The 22,635-nt window shown below is 43.3% G+C and overlaps 1 protein-coding gene across 4 annotated transcripts in view; it reads right to left on the bottom strand.

The window, feature by feature from the left end:
* EVA1C (eva-1 homolog C) overlaps positions 1-22,353 on the bottom strand; it is a 42,017-nt gene extending 19,664 nt beyond the window's left edge. The window contains exons 1-3 of one of the 4 annotated variants that reach the window (XM_072851903.1): positions 21,862-22,353; positions 6,389-6,585; positions 2,822-2,945 (exon numbers count right to left, since the gene is read on the bottom strand). In XM_072851903.1, coding sequence (XP_072708004.1) covers positions 2,822-2,945; positions 6,389-6,585; positions 21,862-21,988 — 448 coding nt within the window. In that variant the 5' untranslated portion in view covers positions 21,989-22,353. Of the gene's footprint in view, positions 1-2,821; positions 2,946-6,388; positions 6,586-15,235; positions 15,257-21,861 lie in introns of those variants that run through there. The other 3 variants (XM_072851894.1, XM_072851913.1, XM_072851922.1) reach the window with 3 other exon arrangements.
* Between the last annotated feature and the right edge of the window lie 282 nt (positions 22,354-22,635).

The following is a 22,635-nucleotide window of genomic DNA, read 5'->3' as shown; positions in this document are numbered from 1 at the left end:
TTGAAAGGAATTAAAAAGTTAACTTTTGCCAATCTCCTCTCCCAGTGCAACAGCCTCCCCCCTTCCCGCCTGATTTCCTGGCTTGCTTTCCACCGCTGCTCAGTAGGAGAAGCCTCATCCTTTCCTTTTGTCTCTTCCCAGGACAATGGTGCATTCTACGCCTACTTCAGATGCCCGCCTGAGTGCTGAGAGCCTCCGACCACTCATCAATCATGGGGATGGCTGGCATCACCCAGTGCCACCCCATACAGCACTGAGCGAGCACCGAAGAATGGGAGGCACAAAGGCATGGGGACGGGCTATGTATCCTGAGCCAGACAGTGCTCTCAGCTATATTTGCATGGCTCCACCAAGGTCAGTGGGTTTCCCTGGGCGTGACTATCCAGCAAGGGCTCATTTGAAAGTTTTTCCTGACAAAGCCTTGTGAATCAGGAGCCTGAGAAAAATACACCCCCTCCCTTTCTCAGCTGGCACAGGCACGCTGGCAGTGCTCTCGGCACAGAGGTGGGGAAGCCAGTGAGATCGTCTTCCAGACAGCATGGCTTATCCCTCCTAGGGAACTGGTTAAAATCTGCCATCTGGCCAAGGAGGTCTCTTGCTGGCCTAAGCAGCCACTCTGCTTGAAGCACTTCACCGCTCAAGTCTTCCTGGTTTAGGTATGGTGGCAAACCTTTTTACTGCAGATAAGGCCAGGGAGAAGAGTTTATTCTGCTCCATTTTTTTGTCCTTCAAAAATGTGAAAACAGGAAAAGGAGGTTCCTGAGCTAAGCAGGAGAAAAGGGAAAACTTATTGTTACTGAATGATATCCCTGTGAGTGGAGTGTGGGTGTTGGTGCTAGGGGAACTGGAGAGAGAAAAACCTCCTATCTATTCAATAAAGAAAACATTATTGTTTCATTTAGAATAGACCAAATAAAAATACGGGTTAATGTTCTTGGTAACAGTCCAGTTTCTTCCATTCAAGCTCATCAGCAGTCACAAGTTTAAGTCTAAAAAGAGTGATTTTAAGAAATACTTGACCTGCTGCAGATTGTTACTTCTGCAGAAGCATCTGCCATACCGTACACCCATGAGGATCATGCCAAGAAAACAGAGGCTCTGACCCAAGGGCTGACAGCCTAAGGTGGGGCTTTGTGTCTGTGGTTGCCAGAGAGGCTATGGAACTACAGACAACAGAAAAACACCCACAAGTGGTATAAGAAAGGTAAGAATACAACAGAGACCTCTGCAGCAATACAGCAACAGAGGAAAATACAATATTTCTAAATAGATTAAAACCTAAGGGATTCAGGCAATTGCTTAAGTGCCCACTTGAAGGCAAGGAGATTGTAAAATATACTTATACTCAAGTGATTTCCTGTGTAAAGATGTTTTCCACAGCCAAGCCTAACAATATTGGTATCTTACCTACAAATATAAATTTCCTGTCACATGAAATCATGTCATTTGCACTGGAACTGGACTATTCCTTAGTTCTGAAGGCAGCACTTGCTGTTAAATACACTTTTCACCATCTTTTGTAAAATCCAGATTACAGAGAATATTATATATTCACAGTAGCTCATATCCAGTGGGAAAAATATTAAGCAGCTTATAAAAATAACAAACAGGATCCCAAGCCACTTTTGATTAGTAAAAAGAGATTTCGAATGACACAGACACAGCTATAATGTTCAAATCCATCTACTATTAATAATGCAGTAATTGTAATATGTACAAAAAAATCTTTCAACTATAAGATAATAAAACAGATCATAAAAATGATAAATTTCAGACTTTTTTTTTTTGCCTGATGATTGGCCCGGTAAATCTCCCTGGGAGTTCTTGTGTCAGTGCTTTGGCAAAGACAACACCTGCCTACTCCATTCCCGTATCTCTGCTCTGACTTCAATGCTCTGCATAAATTGGCCCATCAGTTTGTTTGCCACCCCTGTTCCTATTCCACCAATGATGTCTATCTTAATGCTCTGATTAAAGAAAATCTCTTTTGTGCTTTCTCCTTTAGTTGTGGGGTGGTATTTCTGAGTTGGCTGGTGAACTTACACATAAATCATCATTCAACTATTTTCTTTGGGACCCATTTCAGCTACACTGGGGATTAGCTGCCAAAAAAAGCTGAGCCCCTGGGCTACTGGGGCTTGTTCTCATATACAATAGCAACAAGAAAAACAATTAAAAAACACCAGTAAATGAAACATCATGATGATTGTCTTAATCTTTCTTACACTTTTCTCATGTTTACAAAGTGCATTCCCTTTGAGGAAGGATTTGGCCCTTTACATATCAATACCAATTAACTGCATAGAATACAGGTGACTCTACAATGAAATTCTGTAATACAGTTAGCCACACATGTGTATCCTCCAGCCATTTTTCTATAAATGGGAGGTAGTAACAGAGGATCTTTGAAAGCTTTGGTCCTGTCCTACCTCCTTAAGTGTTTTTGCATATTCCTTATTATGTTATCTTCATCATTTGGAGCCTTAGCCCAAGCATCTGTTTTTGCTGTTCAGCTCTATCTTTCTAATACGGCATTATCATTGCCATCTCTTCAAAAATCATTTCCAAAACATTCTTCCTTTCTAGTCTGATGTCTGACATCTGACTGCCAAACTACACTGGTCATTAAATTGGCAGCAAGCACACTGAAGTTGTAAACACAATGGAGAGCTAAGGTAAAGCAGAAAAAACCAATTTGCTATTAATCTAAGAGTCTCAAAACTTCACATGGATTTATGCAAAGCCTTGTGCAGTGGCATTTTAACCAAAACAAACAACAAAACACACATAAAGACACATTTGCCTGATGTGGATTACTTACTAGGTTTGCATTTAAAGGAGACAAGGAGGAATTTAGTGGTCCCTGGACACAGATCAGGTCCAAAAACCCGACTATTGACAAGGAGTTGGCAGGATCTCAGGTTTTGGCATTCATCCAGTACTTTCTAGAACAACGGGCAAAAAGCATAGGCTTGAAAACAAGGTATGAAGCTATACAGCAATGAGAACACTTAGTTGTACTTTGTTCTATACAGGACAGAAATCATTCCTTCACAATCTTTTGGCTATAAACATATAAGAAACATCTGTATCACTGGATTTAAGCCACATCTCTACTGGACTTTTGAGTTATGGCCAAGTTTATGGGAACACATTCATCACAGTGATGCCCATGGCAACTTAGGATGTTACCAATTTGCTGTTGTTTGTCACTTTTCCCTCTGCCCCCAGCCAGTCGGCCAGATCTTGCTGTGTGCCACCACAGCCTCAGCGGTGCTTGGGACTCCATCCAGTGCCCAGAGCAAGTGGGAGCACGCTCAGCCCCCAGCGTGACATGCCTGAGGCACTCACAGACTCCTGATGGCATTTATGGGAGTGCAACGTCCAGGTGAAGCATGGTAATTCAAATAGATGTCTTTTTAACCATTTCATCTCAATCTACTTAAGTTCACCTGATCATGCTCTGTAATATCTTCACTTGAAAGAGTTCTAACTAATGACTTGGTGGGCTTAGTGACACTTAAGCACAACCCTACCTTTAAGCCATATGTAGGACCTCCCGCTTAAGGGGCACTTACTTCTTGCTTGCAGTTACACACATTATCAGATATTTACTTGACTTGCCACTTGAACAAATTTCAGAATTGGTTTGATGAGATAGCACAGATGTGCCTGCCTATCCTAAGCCTGCTTTTTTTTTTTTTTTTAAATGTTCTTCTAAGGTCATATCTACCCCAGATTTTTTGGCCCAGCAATATATCGCGGTTCTTACTGTGCTGCTTCACTGTGAGTGGCAACACAAGGAGGACAATAAAAAAGTCAGAAGTGTTATATGCAATGGGTCATGTGGACCTCCTCCAAGTCCAGCAAAAGGACTGAGTACTCCTAGTGCTCACATTGGCATTCCCACTTCATCAGTGGTTTCAGAGCTGTAGCTATAGAAAATATGAAGACATTGCCCAAGATGAGTCTGAGTCCAGTTTTTAACACAGTCACAAGCCAAAGCACCTAAAAAACCCCCAGTTTAAATGCAGCAGTGTACTTAGGAAATTCTTATTCACCTTCCAAGCCCAGTTTAGAGAGGGCTTTATACACACTATTTTTGGATAGTCTGTGTTGTTGTGCCCAGGATTCTTGATGTTTAAAATCATAGCAAGCTGCGATAAGGAGGGTGTTGTCTCCAGGTCACCCCACTCTTAACAGGAGTAACTGTAAGATACCGCTCTCTGATAATTTTAGGTAATCCCATGAATTCTATGGGAATTTTTGCCTTGTTTCTCATCAGAAGGGGTCTCAGTCATACCAAGAGGCCAAATCACAAATTTACCACTGTGATAGCACAAGCTGCACTTTTGTTTCCAGGCTGAGAGACTTGGCAGTGGCTGAATCTCTCCTGTGATCCCTGGAAGCCATCCCTCCCAAGCAGAAATGATACACATTGGCAACACATTGCAGTGATCCTATAACACTCTTGCCTTTTTGTTCCCGTCGGTAGAAGAAGAGGACTTGCATCCAACACTTTTTGAGCATTAAGTGCACTCTAAAGAGTTTAAAAGGGAAGGAAAAGCACAGCAGACTTAATTTTATCAGTCAATTCTTCTTTTACAGAGTTGCAAGTCAAAGAAATAACTCTTCCTTAATTGGGATGGTTCTGGAACAGGCCAGTGAAATAGAGTTACATCTTTAGTAAGTGGAGATAGCTGTCCCCTACTGAGTCACCTTCTGTTTGCACCTGAGCTGAATCATCTCCTGTGCATCTGTTTGTATTTTCTCCTATTTAACGCAAACAGCAGTTGCATTTTCTATCATGTTGCTGTGCAAAAACACAACCACAAAAGCAAACAATGATACTCATAATGAGATAGCACTGGGCTGTTAATATCTCGAGACAGATCTAACTTTGCAGTGATCCTTTTAATAGGAGGTCACTGTAAAAAATGCCTGTTATGCTTCCTCCCGGCTGCAGGGTAGCATCATGCGCAATTATGCAGACTGCAGATGCGGTTCCAAAGGGAAGGGGAGGAGGGATGAGATCACTGGTGCTCTTTTCTAAGAAATCCGTTTACAGGATGTGTCTCTTCTCCTTGACAGAACCAGGAACTCCCTGAGATGCAGAGCATTCGTATCTCTCACGTTCGTGGCCTCGTCAAAATGCTTTCATGCCTTTGATCAGTGACAGTGGCGGAATGATGATGATAGTTTATACAACAGTTATCCCATGCTGTGTTTATTATATTCAAGGGAAAACACTGCCCATGGAGATCTCACAAAGGCATTCACAAGCCCAAAATAATCACTGGTGTCACTTCGCTGTAGTCAGTAAAATGACATCAAGGATGCATCTGGCCTACTGTTTTTGGTGGAGAGATGTACTTTCACATGGCCCATAGGTCATGTCTGGAATGTCTTTAGAAGTTGCAGTACAGCATGGGCAAGCCACACTTATAAAACTGCCCTAATATCATTTCTGGAGAGAGGATATTACCGCCAAACCACTCCGTAAAACTCTTCAACTCACTAGTGGTGGGAACAGACATTCCCTTTTGTCAAGAAGCAATGTGTCGGCTGCAAGCACAAATGTTGCAAGCTTCATCAAAGCTTCAGTAGAGCATTTACAACAGCTTCACCAACAGAACATGTTCCGATTCCATTGACTACTCATTTTTGCAATGATTTACTGAATTTGGCCTAACACTGGGCATTTTCACTATGATGAAACAAGCCTTTGACAGAAGTGTAAGTCAGACCTTCTAAGCCTTGTTACAAAACTCTCCACAGAAGAAAGTAATAATTTATGAAGTATAAATCATTTTAAGCTATATTTAAGTGGGCCCAGCAAACAAAACATAGGGTATGGCTGATACAAATCATGTATTCACGGAAATTCAGGTATCTGCAGAACTGCTTAGGATCTGCTGCTTAGCTGTCACGGTGCTTTTTCAGTGAGTGAAGATAGGCATGGAACAAGCCAAACGCCAACCATAATGCCATCTTACTCAGTGGATTTGTAATGCACCTCTGTCCAATGTTTGTATCCTCTCATGTGGACAAGGAGGGCCTGTGTGATGGATTAAGACTGGTCTGCTCAGCCATGACCAGCCCTTGATTAGAAGGGAATTGATTATTTTAGGGAACTTTGAGAATGGGGTTTCCAAAGCAAGGCTCATCAAAATAGAAGGCAATCTACAAAGCTTTCACAATCCTCTGGTAATATCCTGCTGGCCAGACAAATCCTTTCAGTTGTAATACTTTTGATGGTAAACTGACATAGACATGGTGTCATTTCATTCAACGTTGTGAACACTTGCCATTTTCACACAGCATAGCTCACTGCATGGAAACCGTCAAAAACATTCTGTGCATTAAGAACCTTTACAACGTGCGATACCTGCAAAGAGGTGGGTGCCACACAGTTTATGGGTTCTGTCATCCTGGTTTCAGGCTCCTGAGTACTACACATGTGGTAGTCTTGTCCGTAAAATGCTGACTGAACACTTATTGTTGAATGCCGAGGACAGTGCAGACTCAAATGTTCCCCATCACAGGCATAGGCAGTATGATTTTGCAGAAGTTTGGTTAGGTAACCTAGAAAATATTCAGCTCTGTTACAACTAGTACAGGAAATGACAAGCTTGTTAGATAATAAGAAAACCACAATCAGTCTCTGGAAAGGGCACTGTAGTCAAGGTTATACGTATGGCCCGCTGCCACACCACATGGTTCTGTGAATGGGTCAACCTTTACATGCTAGTAACGCTCAGGTCTGGAAAACAGGAGGTCGCGTGGCAGTGAGTCAGAGCCCTACCAGCACTCCAGCAGCGGCACTATGTTGGACATGTCATTTCACACACAATAAATAGGCTCAGGCCCTTGCCAGTCATGGTTGCTAACAATCCCAGGGAGTGTTTGCAGAAGTCGGAAGGGCTATTAGTTGGTTTTGCAAGCTAGACTCTTGCATTCCAGGTGGCTAAGGTATTCCTTACACCGCGTCCTAAACGGATGCTTTGCAGTCCTGGCTCCTAGGCAGTTGTGCTTCACACAAATTATAGTAAAAGTGATTCTCTCTGTATCACTGAATCAGATGCTAGGATAACAGAGGAAAGGTGGTCCATAAGTGCTGGACATAAACCCAGAAGTAAGATATATAGAATTTTGTATTTCCTAGAGAGTTTGACAGTGTTACCGGGAGAGGGAGAGGTAGGATCTGTATGCAGCTGTCCACCTGTACCATCTGTTTGCACCTTCTAATAAGTAAGTCCATGAGCAGCAGAGCCAATGACAGCTGTTTTTCTGATTTGTATTTCATCATGTATTGTCTCTTTAGCCAAGATTTCTGTTATCACCACAAATATTTATAAATTTAATCTCCTACTGCCCTTCTCTCTGTTCTGCAGAATACTTTAATGGAAACATGGAGGCTGCCACCTTTGACCATTACAAATTAGCCATTGTGATGGGAAACGGTTACGGGTAATTTAATTCAAAGACTTTCCTCACCTATACTTATGAAGCTTTGATATCTCTACCACTCTGTCACACTTGATTGAAATCTATCTTTAAGCAGAAAAGGTTTGTGGGTGAAGGGGAAGAAGAGGCGTGAGGGACAGGAGAGATAAAGGATACAAAATACCAGTCTACAAATGAAGCAATATCCTTCCACATCCCTCATCCTTAAACACATGGAAATTAGACCCAAAACCACTTTTTTCCCCATGAGTTTTATGACAAACCAATATACTACAATCAAAGCAAATCTGTTTTCTAATTCTTCCACTATTGGTCAAACATTTTATTAATGTGCATACAATAACTATATTTGAATAGCTTCCTTATTCTTATGCATGCATTAAATTCTGTATAATTCTCTCTAAAACAAATTCCCAACTTCTAGAACACCAAGTTCATCCACATTCACATCAAAAAACCCAAACAAAATTCTCCAAACCCAACATTAAGTAATGAGAAAGCACTAAGAGTTTCCACTGATTTATTTGAGAAAAGATTTGTAGAAGTTTTAAAACTGAGACCATGATTACATACCTATCTTTTTAATTTCAAAAATTATAATTTTCCATTCTTTGCCTCTTTTCCAAACATATAATCGGTCTAATTAAAGACAAAAGCTAGTATCTTCTCCTCAGAATCCTTGCTTACACCATTGTGGTGACAGCAACATTATTACTGTTAAGTATAACAGAGAAAAAAAAACAAACCATATTTTCTTGTTTTGGTGGCTAAATCAGAACTAGAATGACAAGGTTTTTTTGTATCATTAAAACAAAAATTAGTTTTCTCAAAGAAAATATTGAAAAAGAGTTTGCTCATGCCATTTAATTTTCACAATTTTTGCCCTTTTTTAAACTTTTCACCAAGGACGAGGAATTTTTTTAAATTTTTTTAAATAGAAATTTAAGTATTCCAAGTAAATGATATGAAAATAAAATATTTCAGTTGTCTGGCATCTTTTCCAGCTCCAGCTGTGCAACTGGGTAGGAAAATTCAGCTCCCCTATCAGTTACTAAGTCCGGAGAAAGGAGAAGCTTGCTCTGCTACTGTCTTTGCTGTTCCTCATCTAGAGCCCAAGAGAGGACAGGAGTCAGCTAGATGCACCTTCCAGTGCAGCAAAGATGTAGGTGAGTTCCTCACCTCATTGAACTCAGTCTAAGCACTGGCACTAAAATCAGGACAGAGGGAATTTCATGCCCTGTATTTGCAGTCTAGATCTCACAGAGACCAGCCCAGCAGAAATCCCCATGACTTCTCACAGGTTAAAAAAAAAAGACCCGCAACAAATCCATCCCCTACATTTGCGGTGTAATTGAGATCACAAATAATTGAGCTTTCCTGCCAGAGCCACTCCTCTGTCAGCCTGCTCCTGAAAGGTGCTGAGTATTGCCGGGAAAATGGGCCGAATGCCCAATTGCACCCAAGTGACTTTGCTACGGTCTGATACTGTAAAGGGGCCTCCAGCGGCATTTACTGCTGCTGACTGCCTTTGACATTGCCATCATAGCATAAGGGGCCACAGTGTAAAAGAGTATTCAGCCCAACCTGAGCTGTGGGCACTCAACACCTTGAAAGATTTAGCCCGATATTTGTAATCATTTCAGTTCTTCAGGTTTTAAGTTACTTGGAGCCAAGAGTGCTGTATACAAAACAGCCCAGTATTCCCTAAAGAATATCAGCTATGTTGTGATTTGGATGAGTTCCCTGGCATCTTAACTGCTACTTTGATCCTGCAAATTCCTAACCCAGTATCTAAGCACCTTTCTCGAACAATTGCAACTATTCAATCCTTTAAAAAAATGCCTTTATAAAAAACTTGCTCTGATTCTGTATAAGCAATATGGTTCATTTGTAAAAATAGCGTTAGATGGACTGGTGAAAATAAGACAACATGCTCTCCGGCCTTCCAAGCGGCATTTAAAGTTACTCTGCTGTTATTAAAATCCTTGTGTATTTGCACACAATAAAGGATAAAAATAGTAATGGAAATTGGCTGAAACCTAATGTTCTCTGATAAGAGAAGTGGTGACGTACTAGTATCTAAATTGCTGGTCTCATGGCACACCACATAAACCTGCCTTTTTTATTACTATACACAGACTATGTAGGCACAGGTGGAGCAGTCAGCCCTTTGTGAAGAGCAGTTGCTGACTGGGCAGCTCACAGCCCATGCTGAGAAAGAATTCCCACTCGAAAAGTCATCATTTCCTCTGGCTCTTCCCTGAAAAACTCCAGCTTCTTTCCCCTCCTCATGCTGGCCCTCTTCACGTACCGGGGCGCTGCCTGCCCTGCGCTCAGCAAGGGAATAAAGTTTTCTCAGCAGCTGCCGCCTCTCACCTCAGTCCCACAGCGGTGCTTGCACAGGAGGGAGCAGTTTCCAGTTGCTTTCCCTCCTTCCCTGGGCAGCGTGGCCATGTAGTCACCCTGCTACAAAGCTTCATCTTCTTGAGACCATGAGTCTCCCTATATTGTTTCCCAAATTCTGTACAGAAACACATTTCCCTCGAGGCAACAAATTTAGCTGAACGACAATGTAATGTTAGGGGAAAAATATGTTCTTATCTCTACAATTAATAACAGCAGTGATTGTCAGGAGAGAGGGCATTGTAACAGTTGAATGGGTCTGTCACCCCTTCTGAGGCACGCTTCCTTTTCTGCATTTCTCTCAACTGGCACAATTAAATCAGGTCATCCAAAATAGACAGCAGGGTTGTGTCACCGACCAAATCGGACAGCAGGATTGTGTCACTTTCAGGCACCAGCCCAGCACATTGCCTGGGCTACAGGCACTTCAGGGCACTATTTGTTGTTCAGAATCTCTGGTTTGTATTTGTTTAACTAATCAGTATCTGTTAGCTGTGAATTCTGAGAAAACTTTTTTTTTTTAAGTATCTAATATGGGAGCTAGAGGCTGCGCCTGGACTACAACACACCTCTAAGTCCTGGTCCCCTGCGTGCTAGGGAAGTACTTGCTAGCTTCTCTCCGGCCACCACACGAGGAGATTCCCTTCCCCTGGAAAGCAGGGCACAGGGAAGGCTGGAGCACAACAACGGCTCGCCCCAGCGTGCCTGGAGTGAGGTCGTGGCTGTGTGTGCGCCTGGACTGGGAAACCAGAAGACTCGTGAGTTACGGGGTTTCTTACCCTGAGCAAACAGAATCTTAAGCAGACCCTATAAAAATCCTTAGATGACTTAATGTTTTAAACCTAATGTTGGGTTTTTTCTCTTTGTTTTCTGGGTCGTTGGGTGATGGAGGGGGAGGTGGTGTTTAGCTACGGCAGTCACTTTTTCAAGCGTGATTCTGCAGTGAGGAGGACTATAGATTTCCTCCTTTTTTCAAAAATAACAAATGTCACTCTTCTTTAAAACAATATGAAACTTTATTTTAAAAAGTCAGCTACTGTGAGAATTGTCTAAATTAGAAAAACTTGGCAATACTGCAGTGTTCCAATAACATCTCTACGCCTCTGTGTGAAAGCCCCACTAGGAGCTTTCCCATTTATCCAAGACACATTCATAAGCAATGTATGGGGTGCTCTGCATACAAAATCATGTACAAAATGTTACAGACTAGCTCAGAAGTTAAGCCTGAATCATATGGCAATAAACAGATCCCATTGATTTGAAGGACAGAAGGTATCATCCCACCCAACTGTCTGCATAACCCAGATTACTCACTCATTGTAACTTTTTACTGAGACTCAAAACACCAATGCAGAATCCAAGCGTAATCTTTTCTTCCAGAATTAGCCAAATTAGTCACAGCATCCACTGTGTTGACAAAGAACTTTAACTAGAAAAACATAGCACCAGAAAAACACACAAAACACTGATGCTGAGCAGCTGAACAAAGCTTTAAGCCTTACTAATCACTTCTTGTTGCAAAGGAGGACTGACAAACTGTAATAACAATGACAGACAAAAATAACTGGCCTAAGAAAGTAAAGGTTGTAAACAGATACCTCTTTGTGTGAAACAGAGCTCTGAAAGGTTATAGTTTTTATACTCAGCATTTGCTCCTGGCATTATTGCTTTGAATAGCAACAATAATGGTAGCAATGAACCTGAAGGTACGAATATCCAGAAAGAGGGGTTTTTTCTCTTAAAAACACTGAGAAACTGGGAACTTAGAAAGTTTCAGTTTAAAAAACATATGACTACCAAAAAGCCTGGAAGCGGTCAGCCAAGAGATGTGTTACGTCTCCCACGTATGGCACAAGACAGTACAGGGCACTCAGATTTGCTGGATTCATTCTTCATGGTGGAGAACGCTAACACAAGGCCTTAAGGCCCTTTCTCAGTTGTCAGCATTAGCGTAAAAAAGAAATGTATATATTCTGTCCAGCCTCACTGCACGGGCATGAACCTCACTATATGGAAGCATCAAGGAGAACAGCATTTCAAGCTGTGAGTCTAATGCCTAGCACGTATTAAATGCAATCTCAGCTTTGACTGATGTAATGTCTTTTTGGCAAGAGAGCAGCTTTGCAATGTAGTATTTTTAGAGCCTGAAGCTGAGTAGCACACAGCCTACGAGGATTCTCAGAATCGGGCCTTCATATACAGATTTAGTAATATTAGTTCCTGTGCATCGTTCAATCTAGCTTAATTAGCACAGCAATTTGCTAGCTCATTTTAAAGATGTACAAATCCATTTTAGATCAAAATAGATTGAAATAGCACACATATTGTTGTGGGAGTCCCAGAAGGCTAATCCATTCGGTAAATCTACATCAGCTCCTGTAGTTTTATGAAGAATTGTGCCAACAGTCATTAAAAATACACAAGCAAGATCAGCAAGTTTGAAGGAAGAGATGTCATGCTGTGATAACAGAATTGTTGATAAACTCTACTACAAACACCATTAGAAGCATCAATCTGATATTTATTGGTATTTGGGATCCAGCGGCAGTACTTCTCCAGCAATATTTTCTCCATTGGTTTGTGAAGGAAGTATTGAAGAGAAATTAACCCCTAAGTTTCCTCCCCCATCCCCTGTGCCATACCCTCCACTGGTCTTTAGAGGCAGCTACACCACAGACCGTGCTGTTCAGGGCTACTGCATAATCACTGCTTTCAGAGCCGGGCTGTGTGTGTGGATATGACAATGCCTATTTGGCTCCATTCACAGAAGCAAAGATCTGCCTCTCGTAATTCTCTTTAGTCTCTTATCTCAGTTGTCTGCAAGTTCTTTCTGTGGTAGCTCTTTTTTAGAATTAGTAATCGTGACAGAGGGCAAAATGTTATCTAGGAAAGACACTGTTTCTAAAATTCACAACGCCATGTTTCTTGCCCCATCATTTTATTCATTTTCATCCAAGTGTCTTGTAAGCATACTGTTTGAGTTATTCTAGCCAGACTTAGTCTTACAGTCTTTTATCAGTAAGAAATACCCTTAGGCAGAAGCATTGTTTATTCTACTCACAGTTCAGAAATGAGTGTAACAGCTTCACTCAGCAGATACACATAAAAATCCATACTTGCTTAATATATGCTTTCTTGCATAGTCACTAATTTGACTTAATTTCCCTCCGCTGCTTGGTTTTTTCAGTGTGCCTTTTTCCACTATTCCTCTCAACACTCATACTCTTTACAAGTGACTGCTATCCTACTAACTTCATCCGTTCGCTTGTACTGTGGGAGATGGCATGAAAAGCTGGTTTGCAAGGAAAATAATTTTTGTATAATCACCATATTTTTTATATTATCTAAACCTTTTTGATGTTCACTCGGAAAAACTAGTGGTAATCTAGTTTCACTGATAAGCTAGTGACCATAAAAAAACCTTTACATTTCCAAATGTCTAGTTTGGTTTCAGAGCATCCAGAGCTGTTGCGTTTCTTAGAATCAGTCCTTGAGAGTTTTCAGGTGACCATTTCTAAAGGAGATGAAGCTTATGAGATCATGATCTCTGTCAATCTGCCATTCCCTTATTCAACTCAACAACTTTTAAGCTTAATGGCCAGTTTCAAACCTGAGGGGTACGGGGCTCAAAGAAATAAAGTCCCTACAAGTTTCATGCAAACTGAAGCCTGAGCTGACAGGTCAAAGTAAGAACTGTCACTTACAACTCAATCTAATTGAGTAATGCTAAAAGTCAACTGGCTGCTGAACAGACAGCATACTTATACTGGAGAACTAATCAGCCTGCTGCTATTTGTTTTCACTGGCTTTAATGACAGATGAAGGATTAAGCCTTCAATAAGAAAATGCTTAAGTTAAAAGTGAAAATGCTTTCGGGATAGTATGGCAATCAAAGCAGGCATCAGTGATGAAGATGTCAGTCAGGTTTTCCATGAACTGCTCTATTAACGTGTGCTTTCCTAAGAAAATTGTCTTGTTTAATTTTTTCCCTCATAGCCATACCTCATGGATCATAATGTGGATCATAACCATCTTATTGAACCTAACTCTCACTGTCTGCTGAGTCTGAGGGTCAAATTAAGCAAGAGCTTGGTTCCACTTGAGCCAGAGAAAGGACACAGGTACTCAGCAGATAATTCAGCGTAAAACCACATTCAAACTCTAGTATCTGAACAGGGTTTATTCAGTGAGTAGCAGCACACGCAAGAAGCCAAGCCATGTGCCCTTTTTAGAAAAACAAAACCAAGACATCATGAAGAAAGTATAGACCTCCTGTAACTTTTTGGTTATGCCAAATGGGCTTTGTTTCTCCAGGAACCACATAACCTCTTCATATCCATGCCACTGGGCTCAGACGTGCCGTTAAGTGTATTAATTTTTTGCAGAGTGGGAAAATCCATGAATCCTGCACTCGCAGACCAGATGCCTATTCTCTCTCTCATATCCTGACACAGCTGTTCTCTGTTTCCTTCAGATCTACAGTTTCATATTCCCTTGTGTTGTCTCCTAGGACTGATGCTTATTTTTCATTGTATCCCAATGGCTTTCTGAGGAAATTGGAGAGATCCCTATGCAATTCCTTTTTCTCACTCACTTTCTCTTTTATTTCCTCTTCCCTTCTTGTGTTAGGAAGAGGCAAACTATTACTGATCCCCAAAGATTTTGGTCTGTAGTAAACCCCATGCTATGGACAGTTATACTTCTCCCAGCTATTCCGTGAAGCCACAGGGGCAAACACTTGTCCTTGAACTTAAAATGGAAGTATTACAGTAGAAAAGGAAGATTTTCTCCCTCCTATCCTAAGATGCTGACAAGAGGTACAACACTGTTAAGGGAGACTATGAGGCTTTTTTCTGCCCTTGCAAAGAAATCCTTCTTTTGATTGGAGAAAGAGTAGCCTCTTCTAGTGCCATTAACAAGAAGTAACAAGAGAAAGGCTCAGTGGGCAGCAAGTACTTCTGGAGGCAGAATGAGTGAATCATTATGCCCAAGAGACAGCAAAGTTATAATCTTCCCAAAGACTGCAAGTAGGAGAACCTCAGGGATTACAGGAAAATATTTCTTTGAAAACTTGGATTTATGAACTTGAACCTCCATGCAAACTTGAGAGGGGGGGCTGTTCATTGCCAGCTCCTCAGCAAACAAAAATACAGGTTTCATTTTGCAAACAGAACTCTAACTCAAACTCTGCCTTTTTGTATTCTCATTTATATTTGCCACTCAAAAAATCAGATACAGTAGAGATCAGGGAATCTGCCTATTGAATCACTAAATCCATCCTCTGGCAGCTCACAGATCTGCAATGTTATGATGGCTTATAGTACAGCGAGTCCAAGCCAGAAAAGCAAAGAAAAATCCACCTTACCCTCATAGCCTGATGATTTTCTTTACAACATTTCATTGTCCCCAACTCAGTTTTAGCCTGAAGAAATGAGAAGTCCAAAATTGCAAAATTATTCTGAAAAATTAATGCTTGTCTTCCCATCCAAGAATAAATACAATGAAGAAAAATAAACAGATATTTTTGGGTTGAGACCCTCATCCAAAGCCCAGTGAAATCCTTGGGAGTCCTTCCAGTCACCATAGGCTTTCAATCAGGTCTTATGAGTGATGTTTTAAAATTAATTCTAAATTAAAAGCCAAACATCACTGGTATTTAATTTGTTGCCAGAAGCCACACAATAGACCTTTGAAACAAAACTCTTAAAATGCATAGAAATTCAGATGAAATGACTCACCAATGCTGAACAAATAAGGCGCAACCACGCCTCCTTCTGCTCTTCAGCTCCCTTTAAGACACTATTTTCTCTGTGTTTGGTAATATATCAAAATATTTTAATTTTAATTGTAGATTATGTTTGGCAGATTGCAGGATCCTGATAACTGGTGACTGGTCAGACAGTGCTTTCTCTGTCTGGGGACACTTGAATCAAAATCTGAGTATTTATTCGGAACAGGTCTGTAACCCCTTTCTCTAATAAAGCTGAGACTGTCTGGAAGCTCTGTCTTACTAAGAAGGGTATCAGCAGCAGATGGAATAGGAAGGCAGGGGGAAGCTAATCCCTGCTATTTATTTTGAATAAAAATAACATATGATGTGTCAGGTGCCAGCAGTCTGCACAGTGAGAACAAAGAGAGCTCCTGCCCCAAAGGTGTTAAGAATCTGAAAGACAGACTCAGACATGTTGGTCTCTGAGCAGTGGAGCTCAGGAAATCAGGTTTCCTATAGGTTTGTGTCCGATGCCTGAATTTCCCAACATCTGTCGTAGGGGCAGGAGCATCACACTACACTTTAACTCACTCCAGGAGAGCTTTTGGAGCAGCATCCTTTCTTGGGGATGTTAGTAGGGCCTAGCTGCTTATGCTCACAAAGTGTGTAGGAACTTAATAGGACCAAAGCTTTTACTTCTCTAACAAGGATGATTAAATCTGATCAGTGGATTTAACAAAAAATATTAGGCAAAATCCACATCCAAAATGAGATTTCATGAGCTACACTTCCTCAGGAAAGCAGCAAGAACTGCAGAGACAGGCCTGAAACAAAACCTTGGATCTCAGCACCATGATCTAAACTAAAATCTCACTTCTGACACGCACCTCTCTGTTCCACAGAACAAATCCCAGATCCAAACCCACTCCACTTTGAGAAACTTTAAACCAGACTTTGAGGTTTAACTCCCATATTACCAAAATGAAACATGTTTATAAAATGAAATGTTTTTCTTTACACAAAGTAACTAAAATTTTCATTTTACTTTTACAAGGCAGTATCAAGAAGACACATCACTGACATCACTCCTTTTAGCATCTCTTTAAATATCCTGGTCCAAGGACAAGCTCCACTTGCCACGGTGAGTCAACAGAACCGACTCAAGAAAATTTATACAGGATTTTATCTGACCAACACAAAACCATCAAAAAACCCTCTGCATCATTGTGGTCAGTCATGATTGATCCTGCCACGTTATTACAAACAAAGCATTTGCTCAAAGCATTTGTTTGCTTTCTTTTTGCCCGGGGGAATCTGGGATGGGTGAATGCCACAGAACTTAATGGAAACTTTTAATGCAGAAAGGCCACAGGATCAGATTATATTTCTTGGGTGAACTGGTCTGCTTTTTCATTAGATCCATTTGTTTTCTATTGTTGGGTCAGAAGATCAAGTCCATGGAGTTAAAGCAATGCCTAGTTCTGTCTGAACTGTTCCGGAAAAAGAAAGAAAAGTTGACACCAGTGGACAAAGATTAAAAGGTTCTACCTAAGCAGCGGCTGCTTTTCCTGTTCACATCCAGAAAGTCATTCTTCACCCCAGTTATGCAATCGCACAGTTACTTCATTTTTGATCTTCGGTTACAGCCACATTTCTTGAAAGCTGCCCAGAAAACCTGGCTGGGACCAAGGTAAAGAAAGGGAGATTGACTGATGAAGTGAGCAAAGGAGGCCAGTTCAAGCAGAAAGCCTAAGCTCAAAGTAGCATGGAGAAAAGAAGAGGAGGAAGAATCAGGTATAAAAAAAGGTGAATGGGTGTTCCTCAGTGTTGCCAGAGAGAAGGAATTTGTTCCCAGACAGATAAGAGGTCAGTTCACTTTTGCAGCAGATGGGGAAAAGGTGTGAGAAGGAGCAAGGTTACGACAGAGAGCCAAGGCAGAGCCGAGCACTTTTCCCACTGCCAGCAAGGAGGGCAGGGGTATGAGACGAGGGAGCAGTGACTCCTGCTGTTGGGAAGGTACACGCTCCTGAGCAAATGCCACCATCCCCAGCAAAACCAATTCTCCCTCAGCAGCAGTGGCAGCAGACAGTTGGGCTTTCTATAGCACCAGTATAGTATATAAGTTAAGTATAAGTATAGTATATAAGTTAAGTATAGTATATAAGTTTGCTGGTTTTGACAGCTCCTTATTTTGCCTGTTTTGGGAACCAGTCCTTCAACACAGAGGAGCTGTGAGGAAACGGCTGTCATGTGGCCTCGATTTCTTGAAAAATGTGTCCCTCTTCACTTCTGACAGTCTCCTGGGAGCCCAGAGTATTTAGGATTTTGGCTCCCACAGACTGGAGAATTAGCAAAGTTCACAGCAGTCTTTACTCTCCGGGACTGGGACCTGATCTGAAATGTGAAAGCTGCAAGCGATCACTGAGAAAAACAACATGAGGACAGAGCTTTGTCAAGTAGGAATGAAACTGTGGACATGAATAAATATTTTAGTGAAAAGGTATTTTAGATGTGTTTTGAAGAGTAGGAATGAGGGGAAGAAAATTCTCTAGCTGTAGGATCAAACCAATATGCATGAAGATCTAAGGAAAGAACTGTGGATTAAATCTCTCTCCTGCCAAACCTTCAGCTTTCAGTTTCAAATTGGGGCATAAATGCTTGGATTCCACTTTTAAAAATTAATCACATAGAGGACTGCAGACCTCAGACAAAACCTCCACTTTCAATCACCAATGCAATCAATAAATATGTACTTTGTTGCCACCAAACTGCTGGAGAAGAAAAGATTATGCAGATCTTTAAGTATTGTGTGTATCAACATCACTTTACCTCCAATATCTCCTGTTATTAAAAGGAGAAACTAATTTTGCTTACTGACACTGAGTCCTCCTCACAGAGTTTGATTTAGAACTGCTGCTGGAGTCTTGTTTCAGAACATTTTTCTCCCTAGAAAATACCAATTCACATATCAATTCATAAAATGTTATTGCACAGTGAAGAAATGTCTCAAAAAAATTTATTTTTTTTCATAGTTAAAAGCTGGACTGAGAAACATATGAGAACAAGAACCTGAAGCTCTATATCCTGTAAGGGCAAGAGTAACAACAAGATCGCAATAGCAACTGACCTGCAATAACCAAATGAAGAGATTCTACTTGCAGCCAGAGCTGCCAACCTCTCTCTTATGAAAAGGGAGGGATAAATACTGTACTGGTTTCACTGCTTCTGTTCTGTGAAGTGATCCATAAAAAATGACCACAGTTTTCTAAATGGGGAAATAAATACAAGTCAAACATTAAAAAAAAAAAAAAAGAAAGAATAACCCTTCACTATTCACATACACTGTTCCCTGCTCCCCTTTCCAAAACATCAAACAGATCCCAAGAGTGGTCATCTTTGTGTTGTTACAAGCAAGCAGCTAGGTCTTGTGATTAACAAATGGACTCTGAGCAGGTTAGAATTGCTAGCACAATTTAATACACATAAAGAGAACAACAAAGATTACACGTGCAGTTATTGCAATCTGACAGCAGTCTGGGAAGTGATTATAGAAAGGTGTCAGAATGGAGAGCGGGGAGGAGAGAGGAACACAGTTTGGGCTGCTGAGGTAGAGATCTGATGCTGGAAACACACAGAGCGGAAAAGGCAATGACCCAAAAAAGTATGCACCTGATAATCTGAGTAGAAAAGCTGTGAAAAGGAGGCAAAGTTTAAGCAACTGGCTTTCCAATTCTCTGGGCACTCCTAAATTCCCAGTACCAGGTCAAATCATGCAGAACATTCAAGGTGCAGATCTCAGTTCTTTTTGCTATGACATGGGCTGCACGTGGAAACCTATAACCTGCTGCCTGGAAGCTTCACCCTCAGAAGGGCAGGGTTAGACGTGACCCCTTCCAGAAGAGTGAAAGTGCAGGTGGTGGGTAAAGCTGGGGGAGCCAGCTCCCTGCTCCTCATCCCTCCGGATAATCCCCCAGGAGCTGCCTGCACCTTGGCAGCTGCAGGGTGCTGCCCCTTTAAACGAAGCAGATTTGTTTTCATGTAAATTCAACAGAGTTTATGAAAATCAAGTCGCTGTTCCTGCTGAGGGAGGGAGCAAATAAGGAAATTCAGCAACTCTAGAAGCTCAGCTTGAAGCTGCTGTTAGGGAGCTTGTTGTAATTCTTTAACAGGTATTAAAAAGACTGAGGGTGGCACTGCAGGGTGTCATCTTACGTCTGACAGTTCCTGGCCCACAGCACCTACTTGTGAAGTAGCTAAGATCTTCTCCGTGTGCGCTGGATACCTTTTTTTTAAAAGGGTCCAGTAACATTTTGGTCTTTTCTGTCATTCTGGATTAGATCTCCATGTTAAAAGTAAAAAGAAAATGTGAGCAGAATTCGTTCAGGCCTGGAAACTTCCCAGTCTGGCAAGAATTTTGGAATCCGATTTTCTTTTCTACATCTTATTTACTGAATTGTCTGCCTGACATTTTTAATACTGATCTCTGGGGTGAGACAGAGGTTTTTCCTTGGTCATTCTACCTATTCAGAAAGTTGAATGCACAATGAATACCGAATACAGCTGTACTTCTGAAACGTACCGTGGATAACCTTATCTAAATAACTTCATTTGAAAAGTGAAGGGACTTTTGTGAGCGGAACTTTCCTAGATAAACTAGAGGGGTATTTTTTAACTCAGCGGCTATTTGAAAGGGAAAATTTGAACATTTATTTTATTTTCTTGTGGAGAACTACCATGTGATTCCAAAATTAACATCTACAAGCCAGCATTTAAGCCAAAAAAAACCAAAGAATGAGATAGCAAGCACTTAAAAGCCTTTTACATGTGAAAGGAATCTAATAGGAGAAACGTAGTTTATCCAAGTATATAATTCTGGTCTTTATATTAGGCGGTTGCTTGCTTAGAAATGCTCAGGCTTACGGAGTTGGACACAATAATAAAATCACAAACTGTATTTTCCTATTGCTGAGAAAATATTTTCTACAGAACCATCACCAGCATTTTGAACTGTATAAACAAGAACTATATTATTCTGCATAACAACACATTTGGACTATTAATTATATACTAGCTTTGTTCCGGTGCACTCGACTGGCTTTTGGAAAGTTCTGCTCTGTTCATTAAGGATAACGTTTGCTTTCTGCCCTAGAGGCAGTTCCTTAAGCTTGCAACTGCCAGGAATATGCTGTGCTTACTGTGAAATATAGAAAGGAGAGAAACTGCTCTCCTAAATAACTTTCTACCAGCAGTGAGATGTCCTGGAGCGCAAGAAAAGTTACAAGAGTGCAGCTTTCTCAAACAGAAAAGAAAGACTGCTTCTTCATTCTGCTGGAAACAAGGACGTCTTTCCAGCTTCTACAGTCATTTCATTTTGCACTGACACAGCACCCTCGCAGTGATCACATATGTGCTTTCTGAATGACAACTAGTGCCTCTGCTCACTTTGAAGCGACTCTCACCATCCCAGCGCTATGAGGCGAAACACCCTCCAAGCAGAGAGAAGCACAGCATTTATTCGCCACCGGAGTTAAGGACGGCTCGCTCAGGGCCCGGCTCCAAGTCTCCAGGAGAAAGTGGGAATCTTTCCAGGGACTTCCACGCACTTTGCGTCAGGCCCTGGCCGATTCACGCATAGCTTTCCCACCGCGCAGCTGAGAAGAAACCGACGGTTCAAGTGCCTTCCCACCTGACCCCTCTGGAAGCTCTTGACCCTCTCTTCCTTCCTCCCCTCCTTCACACGGTGCCGCAGCTACGGCACATCTGAATCACACGCCCCTGCTCCCCTGGGCACAGGCCTGCGTCCTGGCCCCGGGACACGACGTGCCTGGAGCTCGCCGGTCAATACGGAGCTTTCGGAGCTGTTTCGGGCGGGGTCCGCCACCGGGCCGGGGAGCGCAGCCCCAGCCCTAGCCCTAGCCCTAGCCCTAGCCCTAGCCCTAGCCCTAGCCCTAGCCCTAGCCCTCCCGCGGCGGAGAGCGCCAGCACCTCACGCCCGCGCCTGTCCGGGGGGGCCAGGGGACGGCGGCTCCCCTCCTGCGGCGTTACGGAGGGCCGGTAGCCGGGAGCGCCGCCAGACCCCTGCCCGGCGGGCGGGGCGCAGGTGCCCTCCTCCTGCCCCGGCGGCCGCCGCCGAGCCCCACAGAGCCGCCCAGCCGCCGCGGCAGAGCCCCGAGCCCTGACGCCGCGCCTCTCGGCCCCCCGCGCCGGGCACCGCGCCCCGGGTGACCGTTACTCGGTGCCGGCCCTCCCGCCGCCGCCGGCGGGGCGGGCCCGCCCCGTACCTGAGAAGTCGGCGAGCGCCGCGACCTCCGCGCTGCACACGAGGATCACGCAGAAGAGGAGGCGGAGGAGCCGCCCGGGCTCTACCTGTCTCCGGCGTGGGTGCTGCCCCGCATCCCCTTCCCTCATGGTGCGGGAGAGGGCAGCTCGGGGCGGGGGGGCAGACCCGCCGCCTCACATGATGGAGCCGGCCCCGGCTGGCGGCACGGCCACCCCCGGCCCGCCGGGCGCCCTCCGCCGCGGGGCAGCGCCGGCTGCCCCGGGACCGCGCGGGCGGCGGGGCGCGGGAGGAGGAGGAGGAGGAGGAGGGCGGAGCAGCCCTGCCCGAGGCCGAGGCCGCTGCGCAGCCGGCCCTCGCCGCGGCGGGAGGCGATCCCGGCCGGCGCGGGGCCCCGGAGGCGCGTCGCCGCCGCCGCGGGGGAGCCCACGAGTGGGGAAGGGAAGAGGCTTCTCGGCGGCGCCGTGCCTGGCACTGCCCTCAACGCACATCGTGCGGGCCGGGCTGACTCAGACCCGGCTGCACCTCGCCCGCCCTCCCCCGGCTCTCTCCACCCCTCTCCGGGCAGTTCGAGGTCCCGGCACCTCCCTCTTGGCGAAGAGGCACGGTTTCGCCTTCACGCCCCGTGCGAAGGGCTTTATTTTTAACTTATTTCCCCCCCTCATTCCTGTTTGGCAATGGCTGGAGGGCTGTCACGGACTTACACACACCCCCTGACTCGTGTGACAGCATTTCCCTGCTTGCCTTTTTCCCAAGACTCATGCAAGGTGCTCCCCAT

The sequence above is a fragment of the Ciconia boyciana genome, chromosome 1 (genome assembly GCF_034638445.1).
Source record: "Ciconia boyciana chromosome 1, ASM3463844v1, whole genome shotgun sequence".
In the NCBI taxonomy this organism is placed as follows: Eukaryota; Metazoa; Chordata; class Aves; order Ciconiiformes; family Ciconiidae; genus Ciconia; species Ciconia boyciana.
This window is presented reverse-complemented; position numbering and strand designations above follow the sequence as displayed.